The sequence below is a fragment of the Lissotriton helveticus genome, chromosome 6 (assembly GCF_964261635.1).
Source record: "Lissotriton helveticus chromosome 6, aLisHel1.1, whole genome shotgun sequence".
NCBI classification, from domain to species: Eukaryota; Metazoa; Chordata; class Amphibia; order Caudata; family Salamandridae; genus Lissotriton; species Lissotriton helveticus.
The window spans coordinates 159,240,028-159,254,601 of record NC_136067.1 but is presented as its reverse complement, the minus strand read 5'-3'; the positions used below and the strand labels follow the sequence as shown (position 1 = coordinate 159,254,601).

General features: G+C 46.4%; 1 protein-coding gene across 1 annotated transcript in view; it reads left to right on the top strand.

Annotated features, from left to right (window-relative positions):
• TMEM63A (transmembrane protein 63A) overlaps positions 1-14,574 on the top strand; it is a 399,225-nt gene that overhangs the window by 340,199 nt on the left and 44,452 nt on the right. Inside the window, exon 17 of the mRNA XM_078647542.1 lies at positions 8,100-8,165. Coding sequence (XP_078503668.1) covers positions 8,100-8,165 — 66 coding nt within the window. The remainder of the gene's footprint in view (positions 1-8,099; positions 8,166-14,574) is intronic.

Genomic DNA, 14,574 nt, shown 5'->3' with positions numbered 1-14,574 from the left:
ATCACTATCCTAGGAATATTTTGCTTAACGGAGCCTTATCTGAAAGAAACCTATGCTTCAGATCTTACCTCTGCATATTTGGCAGGCGATAAAACTCTTCACATCGATCGTGTCTGTAAAGCTGGTGTTTGCATAGCAATCATTTGTCAGGACCATTTATTGATGAGTGCCTCTGACTCAGCTGATAAACATTCTAACAAGAATGACAGACTAAGGTTGTAGGTTCATTGTCGGTTGAAAGCTCTGTATGAAGAATTATAGACAGATCACCAAATATATGCCATTAGGGAATTTAGCAGCAAAGCACATGTTATAAGTACCAAGAACTGAGTACAGTTCTAGGTGAAATCCAGCATAGATTCGCCTTCTAAGAGTGGGAAAGGGAAGTGTCTTCTCATAGAAATCTACACCCTTTTATAGGACTTCAGACAAAGAAAGTCATAAATTCTACATGGGTACACGTTTCTTAGGATATGCACCAATAGAGAACAGGCAATAAGAAACAATTTACTACAAAATACATTTGCGGATTCTGTTGAAAGTGCAGACATTCTCACTGTTCGGCAGTCCAATGGATATTGTATGTCCATGGCCTGGGACAGTTGAAGTGTCCTTGGTGCACAGTACAGAGGTCTATGGGAACAATTTTCAGTTTATTAGTGTGAGACATTCAATTCTTTATATGGAATAAACGAAACAACAACGACGCATGATCCTGTTGGCATCGGTACAAGGTGGAGGACACTGTAAACACACCTCGAGTTACCATAAGGCAAAATTGTGATGCGTATGAAAGTGAAAGGAGATCAGCTTCCACACTGGTTTAACTCCAATCTGGACCACAGATTGCAGGAAGTCTGCCTCCTTTTAAAATCAGACTTCAGGCATGTCACATGTGGTGTTTCATAGGCCTCTTTACTCAGCCCAATGCTCCTTTATCTTTACATAGCTCCCTTTGCCAAACTCATCAGATCTTTTGGCCTAGAATGAATTAAAATGTTATGCTCTTGATACTCAGATTATTCTCAGGATGGACGAACAACTGATTTCATATGTATTTAACTTTCTTAATCGTTTTAGGGTGATAGTCGTCAGGATAAACTCCAGCTATGGTATAGTTATAGAGATAAAACTGAGCTACTCATCATTGGTAGCTACCAGTCCTCGAGGTCCTCTTGCTGGTTGCCTTCTAACTTTAACGTCTGCCTACATGCTGTTTTAGAAGCTCTCAATCTGGGATTCATCATTTATCAAGATTTTACTTTCCATTCCCAAATCTCCAAATTGAATTCCACTTGTTTATTTATTTATAGAGTTTTATATAGCGCAGACTTGACCCTTGGGTATCAGAGGGCTTCACAGTTACATGTGGAATATTTGTAATACAGTGTGAATAGCAGCATTAATATCTGTAATATACCTGTACATTACTTTCTTATCGGTTTCAACAAAAAAACAATTTTACAAGGTGTAACAGTATTTCTATACACATGGTTCTGATGTGCTTTCCGTGAGTTCTACATCAGAAACGGTTCACGATCGACGTTTGGGTATTAGTCACGATGCTAAAGTGAACAGTGTAGCCTATGGAAGGAACTTGCTTATTAGGAAGATCTTTGCTTCCTTCTTGAATGTTGCTATGTTTGGAATTGTTCTAATGTTTGGAGGGAGTGAATTCCAGATTCTGGGGGCTGCTCCAGAGAAAGCTCTGTCATACGTTTTCTTCTTCCGAAAGATGGGTGGTTTCAGCAGCAGCTCTCTGGCACTCCTAGCTGGTCTGCTTCCCCCTGAAAGCTCTATTTTCTGAGCTAAGCACCTTGGAGTTTTGTAGGGGAGCGCTTTGTGTGTAGTACATGCCAGTTTGAATTGAATTCTGTCTTCGTATGGTAACCAGTTCCGTGCATTCAGGTGAGGGGAGATATGGGCATATTTTCTGGATCCAGTAATGGGTCTAGCCACCGCATTTATACACGCCTATAGTGGAGCTGTGGACATTTTTGATAGACCTGTTAGAGCTGTACATCCATATTCAATCCTTGAAATAAATAAGGACTGGACTGCCAGTTTGAGGTCCGCCGTGGAGATCAGTGGTTTCATTTTTCTAATATAGTTCAGATGAAACCGGGCACTTTTCATCTATTTGAGAAACATTCTTCTTTTCCTGCCCCATGACAACTGTTTTGTGGTCACCCGGGCCATAATTGGATCAAGACTAGACTGCGTCAATGCCTTAAAACAGAGCTTTTCCTAAATACTAATTTCAATGGATACAGGTAATCTAAAAGACTGCTCCTTGCCTCCTACTTGATTGCCCTTACTGGGTAAAAATTCATTGGCTACTTTTCACCAAAAGTTCCCTCTACAAAGGTCTATGCATTTGCCACAAAGCTCACTCTAGTTCCCAACCTCCCTGTATCAGAATTCTTTTTCACCTGGTATCAACCAGCATGCTTTGTAAGATCTTACTCATCTAACCTACTCAAAATGCCCCAAAAAGTTTGTGTTCATCAAGGCGGCCACTGTGTCTGGTTAATTGGTCTAACAAGTGAATCTGTAGGAAGCATTGTCACTGATCATATCTGGGTTCCAAAGATTAGAGGGTATCCACCTTTCTAATCAAAAATATTTAAAATAAATACCACCAAGGCATCTACCTTTAATTATTTATTTTCAAAAGTGCCAATTTTTCCTATTTAGTCCTTCCTCCATTTTGTGACCTTCATCCAAAACTGAAAGTGACAATAGAGCAGGAAGGAAATAAAAGGAATCCACAGAAGTGTGATTGGTATGGTCCCTACAATGGTGGGGAGCACACTGTGTTCTTTAAATACCCCTCACACACCAAAAGGGCCCTTGGTGTGTTTGCGTTTGTGTTCAGGTGCCGTATTAAATAAGTGGCCCGGGTGCACAGTGGGCATTTGCACCCGCTTTGCGTGCCCTGAGTCTCTTTGGTATTACCTCAACCGATGGGAGAATGGAAACTGACGGACTAGGCCACCAAATATACCAAACTTGGATCGGAGAGGATGAAAATAGCCTGGGGGACTTTGTAGTGGACCTCCCAGCTGAGATTACGGAGATGGACATCTCAGAGGTTATTGGCCAGATGAAAGACGGAAATCTTAGGACCTTAATGGCCTACCAGCTAAGTTCTTAAAGTGCATTTCCTCCTGGTAGGCGGTTCTAATGCAAGATAAGGTCTACAGAGCCCAACAAGATGGGGTCCTCTGGTGGGATCAGAGGAAAGACCACAATAGTGCTGATCCACAAGCTGGAAAGCCCTTTAGCGAGTGTGCCTCCAATCAGCCAGTCTCCTTGCTCAACCTAGAAACCAAGACCATGGTGAAGATCCTTGCAAATCACCTAATGTGGGTGATAGACTCCCTGGTGGGGCCTGACCAGTCTGAATGTATGCCCTATCAGGCAACAAGACACAGCCGGAGGCAACTGGTGGGGTGCCTAACCCGTAAGGGCAGAATAACTGAATTTGCTATCCTACTCCCTTTTGATGCCGAGAAGGCGTTTGACTTTCTTGAATGGCCCTATCTGCGGGCTGTACTGCACACGATGAGTTTTGGCCCAAACCATGTTTCCTGGGTGCGGCACCTCTATAAAAATCCTATTGCCAGGGTAAAAGGTAACTGGATGAAATTTGGCCTTGGCAGGGGCTTTCGCCACTGATGCCCTTTATCCCCCTACTTTTGCTGTGACAGTTAAAACACTGGTATTTTGGATACAGTGGGGCACGCTCATACCCTTAGTGGGAAGATGTCGTATTTCCTTATGCCAATGACATACTGCTGTACCTGGCTGACCCAGACCGCTCCATGCCTCCAACCCTCCAGATTCTGGCGGTTTTCTAGTCATACTTGGGACTGCTGGCAAAGACTCCAATTTTTTCTGCTGGGTAGGGCTGACCTTTATAAGATTGTTTACCTGCCAACATTTCTTTACGTCATACAAAACACTCCATTTGATGTTCCGGAGGGGTTTTCACAGCAGTGGACGATGTGACCAGACCTTATTTGGGGTGCTGGAATGCCTTGAGGATAGCCGTAGCCGTGGCCAAGCTGATCAGGAAACCCCTGGAGAGGCGGTGGATTGCCCTTCCTAAGCTTCATCTCTACTAGTGGGTGTACCAGCTTCAGGTAGTTAATGATTGGGCTTTCTCATCCAACAAGAACAGTGGCGTAGCTAGCCCTTTGGCTGCCTGTGGAAGTCCCTGCGTTTGCCACCCCGCGGGGAGCTGGCGATATTGCTCCGTTTCCTTTGCTGCCCCGTGGCGGCCGATTGAAGATCCCCCTCACCCCCCACCCCCCCTCTTGCTATGTCACTGAACAACAGCCCTGGGATGGAATACTAAAGTGACACTACAGATCCTGCTTGAGAGGCAGATTTACTAGAGAGGGTGTGTGCAATAGAAGGGTATATTAAAAAAGGGACCTTCTGGCCATGTCCAAAGTAGGAGATGTCTGGTACAACGGTAACTTCATGCCATTGGCTGAGCTGCAAAAACGATATGAGCTGCCAGGCTTTCAAAACCTCCAATACCGACAATTGTCATATATCCTATGGGCTATGGAGGCCAAATGACAGTGATCCCAAAAAAAACTCCTCTGGAATATAGAGTCCTGGGGGTTCCCGTGATTAGTCATGCGGTGTCACAACAATACTCTACCCTGCTACACAATAGTCTTGCCGCACTCAGCAGCCTCACGGTAAATGTTGGTAGCACCTGAGTAGGTTGGAGGATGATGATTGGGGGCAGCCTGCTGCTTCCCCCGTGAGGCTGTGATCAGGGCAGGACTACACCAGGACCAGGCTGTTTCTTATGGGTAAAATAGACACCGACCTTAGCGCACGTGGGTGTGGACACAGTGGGACATTACTCCATTCGATCTGAAGGTGCCCAAAGATTCAAGGCTTTTGGAAGGGAGTGCAGGATAGGCTCTCAGATACCGTAGACATTGTGAACACATCACCCCGCAACTAGTGGTCTTGGAAGTGTGGGGAGATCAGACTGGGAACTACATACTCCGCTTTCGTAATGTCCCTAAGATGGTGGTGCGATGTGACTTGATCCGGAGATGGGGAAGTGGTATAACCCCATCTGCACGGGAATGGGAGATGGGCATGGATTGGTGCATGAGGGCTGAGGAACTGGTGCACAAAAAATTAAATAAAATCTGGGGCCCCTGGCGGGTGGCGGATTATACAGCCCCCTTACAGCTCCAGGGGAGCACTGACTGGTGGGGTTGAATGAGAACGGGGGGGTGCGATGGGAACACGGAGTGTAATGGTACTCGTTGATGATCTTTCCAAATGGGGAAAGGATTCACTGTTCCGAACCCGCAGTCACACTCTTGGAGGGATCTATCGTTATGCGTTTTGTTACATGAGGGGATAATGGAATGAAGATTGGTTTAGCGAGCCTTGCGCAGCTGTTTTTCTTGTTTTACATCAAACATTTGTATATTGGTACCACTGCGGTGGGATTTCAGTTGCAAAACTTAATAAAGATTTGAAAATAAAATTGGGCAGCAAAGGTTTTTGTGTTGTTTTAGAGGGATGGAAAATCCTGTTTGGTGATGTTTAGCTTTAAAATGATGCCCATCTCTTCGATTTGGAATCTGGCACGTCACTCAAACCCATTGGTTCTCTTCCCATCCCTCCCACTCGAGGTATTTGTATAGTCAAATGATTTTGCATCCATGATGTGCGTTTTTGTACAACATACTGTTAAGGTTACCTGTTGAATGCATGAGATTTAAGCATGATGGATTTTCATAAGCACATCTAACTTCACTGGACACAGTTTATTTACACAGTTCACCCCTGAGTGCTGCAGCCACTTTTTCTGTTTGAACCTTACAATGACTGTTTTTGTTTTTAGTACAGTAGTTCTCGTCTATCTTTCATCGGCTATCCACTACAATTTCATAAGATTATCGCCACTTCAAAATGGCCGACAGATCGCCAAATAGCCCCTCCCGATTACTTGATTGCGCTTCAGCGTGCCATGGTTTCACACTCATTGCTTACATCTACCAAGATGGCTAATGGAATAAAATGCATCAAAGGACACTAAACATTTTTTTCATGATTTGTTCCACTGCAAGATGACTGACGAATTACTGAATAGCCCTGGTCACCCGATAAGTGATCATAGTACAGTCATGTTTTTGGGGCTTTAAAAACTGTTCCTGTCATCACAGTGGCACAGACTGCGGGACTAAGGAGGAAGCAACTGTGAAGGTGGCCTACCCCATTCAAATTAAGGTGCACACAGTGCACTTCCTTGATTCCTTATTGTGGTAATCCTTTCTACTCCTCCTCCTAATCAAAGATACTGAAATGTTTGGTGAGGTTTTATTTTAAAAGGGTGTTATTGATATAGTCAAGTGATTTGGCATTGGTGATGTACTTTTTTGTCCAACATGCTATCAATAAATTAATGCTTTCGTAAAAAAACCTACATATGTTTTTGTTTTTTTAAGTGTGTGACTACAGGATGACACCCTTTCTTCTTCCTGGTTATAGTACAAGTAGTCTAAGCCTTTGGTAAGATTACCTGTTGAATGCATGAGTTTTAAAGCATTTGGTTTTTAATAAACACCTCCATTTTCACTGTACACAGTGTTTTTGTATGTCACCCCTGTGTGCTGTGCCCACTTTTTTTGCTCGCCCTGCTTGAGCACATGTGAGTTTGTGTGGGAATGTCTGAGGATGAAGCTTGCCACCATGGTGAGGGCCTTTCAATTCCTATGGGCATATCTGTACCAAGTAGCTATTGACAGATATATGATGCCCTAGTTCTCTTTACTGTGTGTTTAGTAATTGATAGAAAGGACAGAAAAATACCTCTTAAGGACGTCTCTTCCCCCTTGTGTTTGTAGGTATTGTAGAAAATAAACTATTTTACATTTACTTGTGAAAACCTTTTTGAAATCCACTGTTAGCAGTAACAACTATCCCATTTTGAATTCTGCCTTTTTATTTCATTTATTGGATGTTTTTGATCCTACTGAAGGATAACAAAAGCTATTTGTATAAATCAGTTAAAAAAATGTATACAGTATTACACTAAATATTTTAATTCTTTAAAAAAAATCACATACAATTAGTATAAATGAAAATTTAAGTGCCAATTATATGGTTATTACATTGTCTGCTATAAAAAGTGGATTAAAAAATCAGCATACACAAATCTTAGATTTGGAGGCAAAAAATTGTACATGGTCTAGCTGTTTGGAAGAAAAATTTTTCCTCATCGTTAGGAAAAGGATCTCTGGCACTGAACTCCTGGATCATCCGATTGAAGTAGAAGTAATAAAAGTATGTATTTAAGAAATGATACTCGAGGTGAGTGTTTGCTCCCTAATTAAGTAGTGACTTTTTTCTTCCATATTATTGAGGACGGAGCCTATCCCAGCACTGTGCATCGGCCTATCAAGGGTGCCACACTGAAGGAAGGAGTAGTGTGGGTCTTGTACACATCATTTACACATACGGAATGCAAATATTTCTCTACCCGTATGGGGTTGGTGTGGTCGACAAATGTGAAATACAGCTAACACAGACCCCATAAACACTGCTGAAATAGGGCTCAATAAATAGGTCCATGGCAGCATTTGTCTCCTGGCATGATAGTCTACAGTGCTGATACAACTTCATTCATTTGTCAAGGAGTAGAAAATACTGTTGGTTGAGGAGGCCTTTGTGGTGCAAATTAAAGGCCAGGAGTGCAATTTATTTCTTAAAACTGTAACATCTGTGTCATTCAGAGATTAAGACATTGTGTTCTGTCTCCTAACCTACAGGATCCTTTTTTTCTTTTTAAAGAGAATGATCCCCAAACTCTATGTACCATGTGGTGAATCTGAATTGTAATTTTGTGGTGTTTCGCTTTTAGTTCAGTGTATAGTTTCTTTTAGATTTAGCTTTCCTGGTAATCGGGAATTTTATGATAAAATATTTAAATAAGATTAATACAATAACAATCTTTCACACTCGTCATGTAAAATACAGCAAAAATAATGTTTTCTACAAATACCTGCTCTCAATAACATTGGTTTTTCTCTTTTTTCTTTATTTTTTAGCTTGGCTTTCTTTTTTCGCTGGCTGTTTGATAAATCTACGGACAGTAGTAACCCAGTCAGGTTGGAGTAAGTATTCAGCCTGTTGGCCGTGAACTAGTTCCTTAGCGTCATTAATGCATTGAAGTGTATGTAGATTCACAATACTTCTTTCTACAGCTGTAGATAAATTGCATCTCCATTTCACTCACTATGGAGGTAGATGAAAAAGATTGTAGACAAGACCCAAAATCCTGTTAAAATGTTTTAATTGTTGCGTCAAATGGACCTATTGAGCTTTAAACCTTGCTTTATGTTTTCTTCCTTGTTTTACTTAATCTTTAGATTTTTTTCTAATTTCTTCTCTGTTTCCCTTTCCTTCTTCCTGCAATTCTAACAAATTATCAGCTACGTCTTTGTAGATTCCAGAAACTAGTAATGCTACAGTTGTGCAAAGATTCTTTAAAAAAGAAAAGAAAATCTATTTTTATTACTTCCTTTGTGAATAGACCCCTTAATATATACCAGGGTATTTTTCTATATAGGATTAAAAGCCTTCCAACTGGGCTTTGTAGGAGTATGTTGTCTTGTGTGTGTTGACCAGCCCTCCTCTTCTGATGGGGACTTTGTAACCAGTTTCTGTAATTACTTGCCCAGCTCACCAAATATTTTGCATAGCTGCAAATGTCCTGTAAACTTTTTCAAGCTAGTTTAATGGTCAATCTGATAGAGGGGCCATCACATCCAGCGCATGGACAGACAGCATGTTCGAACAGGAATAACCACAGTCTTGGCTGAGACTTTAAATGTAGCACGAATAATGATTTAAAGACTGTAGACATGAAGCTAAAGCTACCATTGGCTAACTGGGACTCAGAGCAACATACATGTCGGCAATGTGTCGTATCAAACACAAATGCAAACCAAAGTTTAGCAAGAAATCTAAAAAGGAAAGATGAAACACAACCATAGCTAATAATTTGTCTTCAAACCATGCATTGTGCCTTTTACTCCAACATAATACAATGTGCGCTGTACACTGGTTACAAAAGCCAAAGCCAGGAGACCAAATGAGCACCTTTTCAACACAAGATGACGTTTCCAGTTAACAGCCTTATATATTAGTTGACCGATGTATTATAAGTAAAAGAATTAGATCAAGTCTGTGAATTTCACCTACACCGTGGTTTTTAAGCTCTCAGCTCCAGGTGCCAGACATTCCCCACCCACTTCTAACTTTACGGGCAAAATGCTATTTGTTATTTGTTTTGGTGATCGCTACACGTCGAAGACATACTAGACAGATCTATTCCTGTAAATGTTGATTAGCTGTTTGTTTGCTATCAAGATAGCTGCATGAATGACAGTCTTTGGCCTATGGGATTATTATGGTATATGGTCGGTCCTTCCTTTTGTAACGAAAAGTGTCAAAGGACTCATTAAAAATGGGTAGTGGCAGTAGTCTGCTGACCACTTCCTGAGCGTATTTTCATCTGCAGCAAAAGAAGTACTTGAACTTCCTTAATCCAGTGGCTTGTTTGGGCTTCTCCGGCATATCTTACTTTGGTGAGTGGCCAGTTAGTGTTGGTGATGCCGAGACTTGGTAGTCAACACTGCTGCATGTTTTTAGAAAAATGTAGAGCATCATGTACTAGTTTTCCTTGCGATGGCTGAAAGAGTGGAATTGGTGTCTAGATCAGAAGAAATGGTAAACAGTGTGAGATGGGTCCAGCGGTCATGGTAACCCTTTGAGTAAAGGTCACCCAGCTAATTGAGAGCTATATCCCAAACACCCTTGACCCTCGGGTAGGTCACTTCCCCACCGCTGCAGCCGCGCCTGCCAGTCTTCTTGCCGCCTGCTCCTTCCTCCAGATCGGCGCTCTCCCACCCTGCACGAGCGCAGCCTGTACTGCCTGCGCCTTGATTGTATGCCCCGTGTGCCTGCCAGCCCCCTTCTCTTTTTTTCTGTACCCCTGAGTGAGTGAGTGAGTCTTCCTGCTTCGTCCGCCGGGCTCCTCAGCCCCGTTTTTTTCCGCCGCTGCCCCTCGCCCCCCACACCCATTGGCTTCTTCCCTCCCGTCTCCCAGCTGACCCCTCCTCCCCTCCTTCCCTCTTATGTCGCCCCCAGAGCGACCGCGCAGCGGACGCGCGCAGCGGGTGCGCCGATTGTGCGCCGAAGGCGCGCCAAAGGCAAGCCAGTCTACGCCCGTCCGCGCCTGGACCACGCCCAGCGTCAGGACCCCTGGCCCCCGAAGATGCCAACCCACACGACGGACCTACGACGCCACCACCCTCAACGCACTCAACGCCGGCCGGAACCCCGCCTGCTACCGAGCCACCCCGAAACGGACCCTTCACCTGCCAAGCCTGCAAGTTCACCTGCCTCCGGACCTGCACCGCTCCCGCCAAGCCGAGCCCCAGCAACAACCACCTCAAGTGCATCCTGCTCAGCACCCGCTCCATCCACAGGCACGCCGTTGAACTCTGGAACCTGCTCGACACAAGAGCACCAGACGTCGCCTTCCTCACGGAAACCTGGATGAACGCCTCCTCAGCGCCTGACATCGCAATAGCCATCCCAGACGGATACAAGATCACCCGGAGGAACCGCGTCAACCAGACGGGAGGAGGCATCGCCATCATTCACAAGAACACCATCCGCATCTCGACCAACTCCGACGACACCTTCACCGCCGCCGAACACCTCCACTTCCAGATACACACCGACCCTCAGAGGCACCCTCATCTACAGACCCCCAGGACCACGCACACGATTCAGCGAAGACATCGCAGACTTCATCAGCCCGCACGCCCACCCCTCCGCTGACTACATCCTCCTAGGGGACCTCAACTTCCACCTGGAGGACAACAATGACAGCAACACCACCACCCTGCTGGACAACCTCGCCAACCTCGGACTCCAGCAACTGGTGAACACTCCCACCCACTACGCCGGCCACACGCTTGACCCCGTCTTCTCTTCCAGCAAGCACACCTCCTTCAGCCACTCCACCGGACTTCATTGGACCGACCACAGCTGCGTCCACTTCAGCTTCAGAAGAACCACGACCCACCACCACCCGCAACAGGTTCCTCGCCGGAGCTGGAGAAGGCTCACCGCCGAGCAGCTCACCGCCTCCCTCAGCCAGAACCCCCCTACCAGCACAACGGACCCCAATGAAGCAGCCAGCAACCTTACACAGTGGCTGACCGCCTGCGCCGATGACCTCGCCCCACTAAAGAACCCTCCCAGCAGACCCGGCAGCAAGAAAACCCCCTGGTTCACCGACGAACTCAAGGACTCCAAGAAAAACTGCCGCACCCTCGAGAAAGTCTGGCGCCACGACCCGACCACAGACAACAGTACCGCCCTCAAGCACGCCACCCGCAAGCACCACCAGCTGATCCGCGCCACCAAGAAGACAGCACTCAAAGAACGACTGGACAACAACACCCACGACAGCAAGGAACTTTTCAGCATCGTCAAAGAGTTCTCCAACCCCAGCGCCGGAAACAACGACATCACTCCCTCGCAAGACCTCTGCGACTCACTCGCCTCGTTCTTCCACCGCAAGATCGCCGACATACACAACAGCTTCGGCGCACCGTCCACGCACCCAACCACCGAACCAACGCCCGCCACCACCACCCTCTGCAACTGGACCCCGGTCAGCACCGAAGACACCACCCGCACGATGAACACTATCCACTCCGGATCCCCAACCGACCCCTGCCCCCACCACGTCTTCAACAAGGCCGATGCCATCATCGCACCCCAACTCCGGGACATCGTCAACACTTCCTTCCACACCGCCACCTTCCTGGAGAGCTGGAAGCACGCCGAGCTCAGCGCCCTACTGAAGAAACCAACAGCGGACCCCACCGACCTCAAGAACTTCCGCCCCATCTCGCTCCTCCCTTATCCCACCAAAGTCATCGAGAAGACCGTCAACAGACAGCTCGCCGCCTTCCTCGAGACGAACGGATCCCTCGACCCCTCGCAGTCCGGTTTTCGAGCCAACCACAGCACCGAGACCACCCTGATCGCAGCCATCGATGACATCAGATCCCTGCTCGACAACGGGGAAACAGCGGCCCTCATCCTCCTAGACCTCTCTGCAGCGTTCGACACCGTCTGCCACCGCACCCTAGTGCAGCGCCTCAGCAACATCAGAATCCAAGAGAAGGCACTGGAGTGGATCATCTCGTTCTTCGCCGGAAAAACCCAGAGAGTCCGCCTCCCCCCGTTCAGATCTGAGGCCACCAAAGTCACCTGCGGCGTACCACAAGGATCATCACTCAGCCCAACCCTCTTCAACGTCTACATGAGCCCCCTCGCAGCCATCGCACGCCAACACAACCTCAACATCATCTCCTACGCCGACGATACCCAGCTGATCCTTTCCCTCACCAACGACCCCGCCACCGCCAGAGCCAGCCTACACGAAGGGATGAAAGACGTCGCCGAGTGGATGAAGAACAGCCGCCTGAAACTGAACTCCGAGAAGACGAAAGTCCTCATCCTGGGATCATCGCCCTCCGCCTGGGACGACTCCTGGTGGCCCCCTGCCCTAGGCACCACGCCCAAGCCAACGGACCACGCACGCAACCTGGGCTTCATCCTTGACTCCTCCCTCTCGATGACCAGACAAGTCAACACCGTCTCCTCATCGTGCTTCAACACCCTGCGCATACTCCGCAAGATCTTCCGATGGATCCCCATCGAAACCAGGAAGACCGTCACCCAGGCACTCGTCTCCAGCCGACTGGACTACGGGAACACCCTTTACGCCGGAACCACAGCCAAACTTCAAAAAAGACTCCAACGCATCCAGAAAGCCTCCGCACGACTCATCCTGGACATCCCCGACACAGCCACATCTCCGGCCACCTGAGAGACCTGCACTGGCTCCCCGTCAGCAAGAGAATCACGTTCAGGCTCCTCACCCACGCACACAAGGCTGTCCACGACCTGGGCCCCAAGTACCTCAACGACCGCCTGACCTTCTACACGCCCACCCGCCAGCTACGATCGACCAACCACGCCCTCGCCGCCGTACCACGCATCCGCAGAACCACCGCCAGAGGAAGGTCCTTCTCCTACCTGGCAGCCAAGACTTGGAACGCCCTCTCCATCCACCTTCGGCTGACCCAAGACCATCTCTCCTTCAGGAAGCAGCTCAAGACCTGGCTGTTCGAGCAGTGACGGACCCCTCTCCCCCAGCGCCTTGAGACCCTTCCGGGTGAGTAGCGCGCTATACAAATGCCATGATTGATTGATTGATTGAAACAGGATTACACTAGACACCATCACATCTGGACCTCGAGTCAGTGCGTATGAATGTGATTGAATCTTATTGTATCTCTATTTTGCTACTTTAAAATGGCAAAGAAGAGGAGGAGAACTTGGACGTGAGGACAGAACGAACATTTGGTCTGCCATTGCTGACATTTTTTTATCTTTGTATGTAACTAAATGGGAAACTACTGCCACACCCACCCTCTCTTTGAAATTTTTCAAAAATGTGCAGTTGGTGACTGGCAGATGGTCAGCACAGTTGTACATCACTGCAGTGAGTTTAAAATATCAAAAAATCAGTGCACAAACTTAGCTAAATGATGAAAGGCATTATATATGGTTTCAAAATCCTCTAACTGAAAAAACACACTCTACCTCGGTTTAGACATGTTCTAAGCAGGCCAGCTGCAGATCTATCTCTGTAGATCTGCTCCTACCAAGATTTGACATCTGCTTCCAAAATCAGAGCAGTCAATCCCTTGATATTACTGGGCTACATACGGGGCTTCATTTGAGCCAGTGCAGGTGCAGGCTACTGGCACTCATTTTTGGGGAAACTGCCCTTCTTTTACCTCATCCGACTTTGTATCAGAGCAAGAGAGAAAAACACAAGCGAGAAAGAAGGAGGGAGAAGAGCTAAAAAAAACATTGACAAGGAAAAGAAAACTGAAAGAGTGAGGTAAAGGGACAGGGAGTGTCTGGTGTTGGAGGAACCAGACATGAGATGGAATTAACCCTACACAGCCTTGGTATTCGGCACCTCTGTCATTCAGTATGCTGATTGCGGGCTTATGAGTAAAACTTTGGTCCCTGGCACTTATACTTTCGCAAATTAAGCACCGGCTACAGATCTTCTAGCTAGTTGATCTTCTCAGAAGTTCTTTGCTGAGAAATACCAGGCCAGTATTTCTTAAGTGGAATATTTGGTAGAACATAGGAACCTTACTATTTATTCAAAATTTGAGGAAAATGTTGCAGCTCTAAATAGCAGAAACCCTGGTATTTAGCATGGATAGAATGTGAGTAACAATAGAAGTTACTTTTATGGCGTACACTGCATACCCGAAAGATTTGTAAATACTCCTAATTTAGCGCACGCCACTGTGGGTGGAAGATTAGATGTGCCTCGGATCATACATTGGAAGAACCAGAAACCGAACACGCAATGTTTTATCTGCAGTCCTTAACTGATAGTTATCG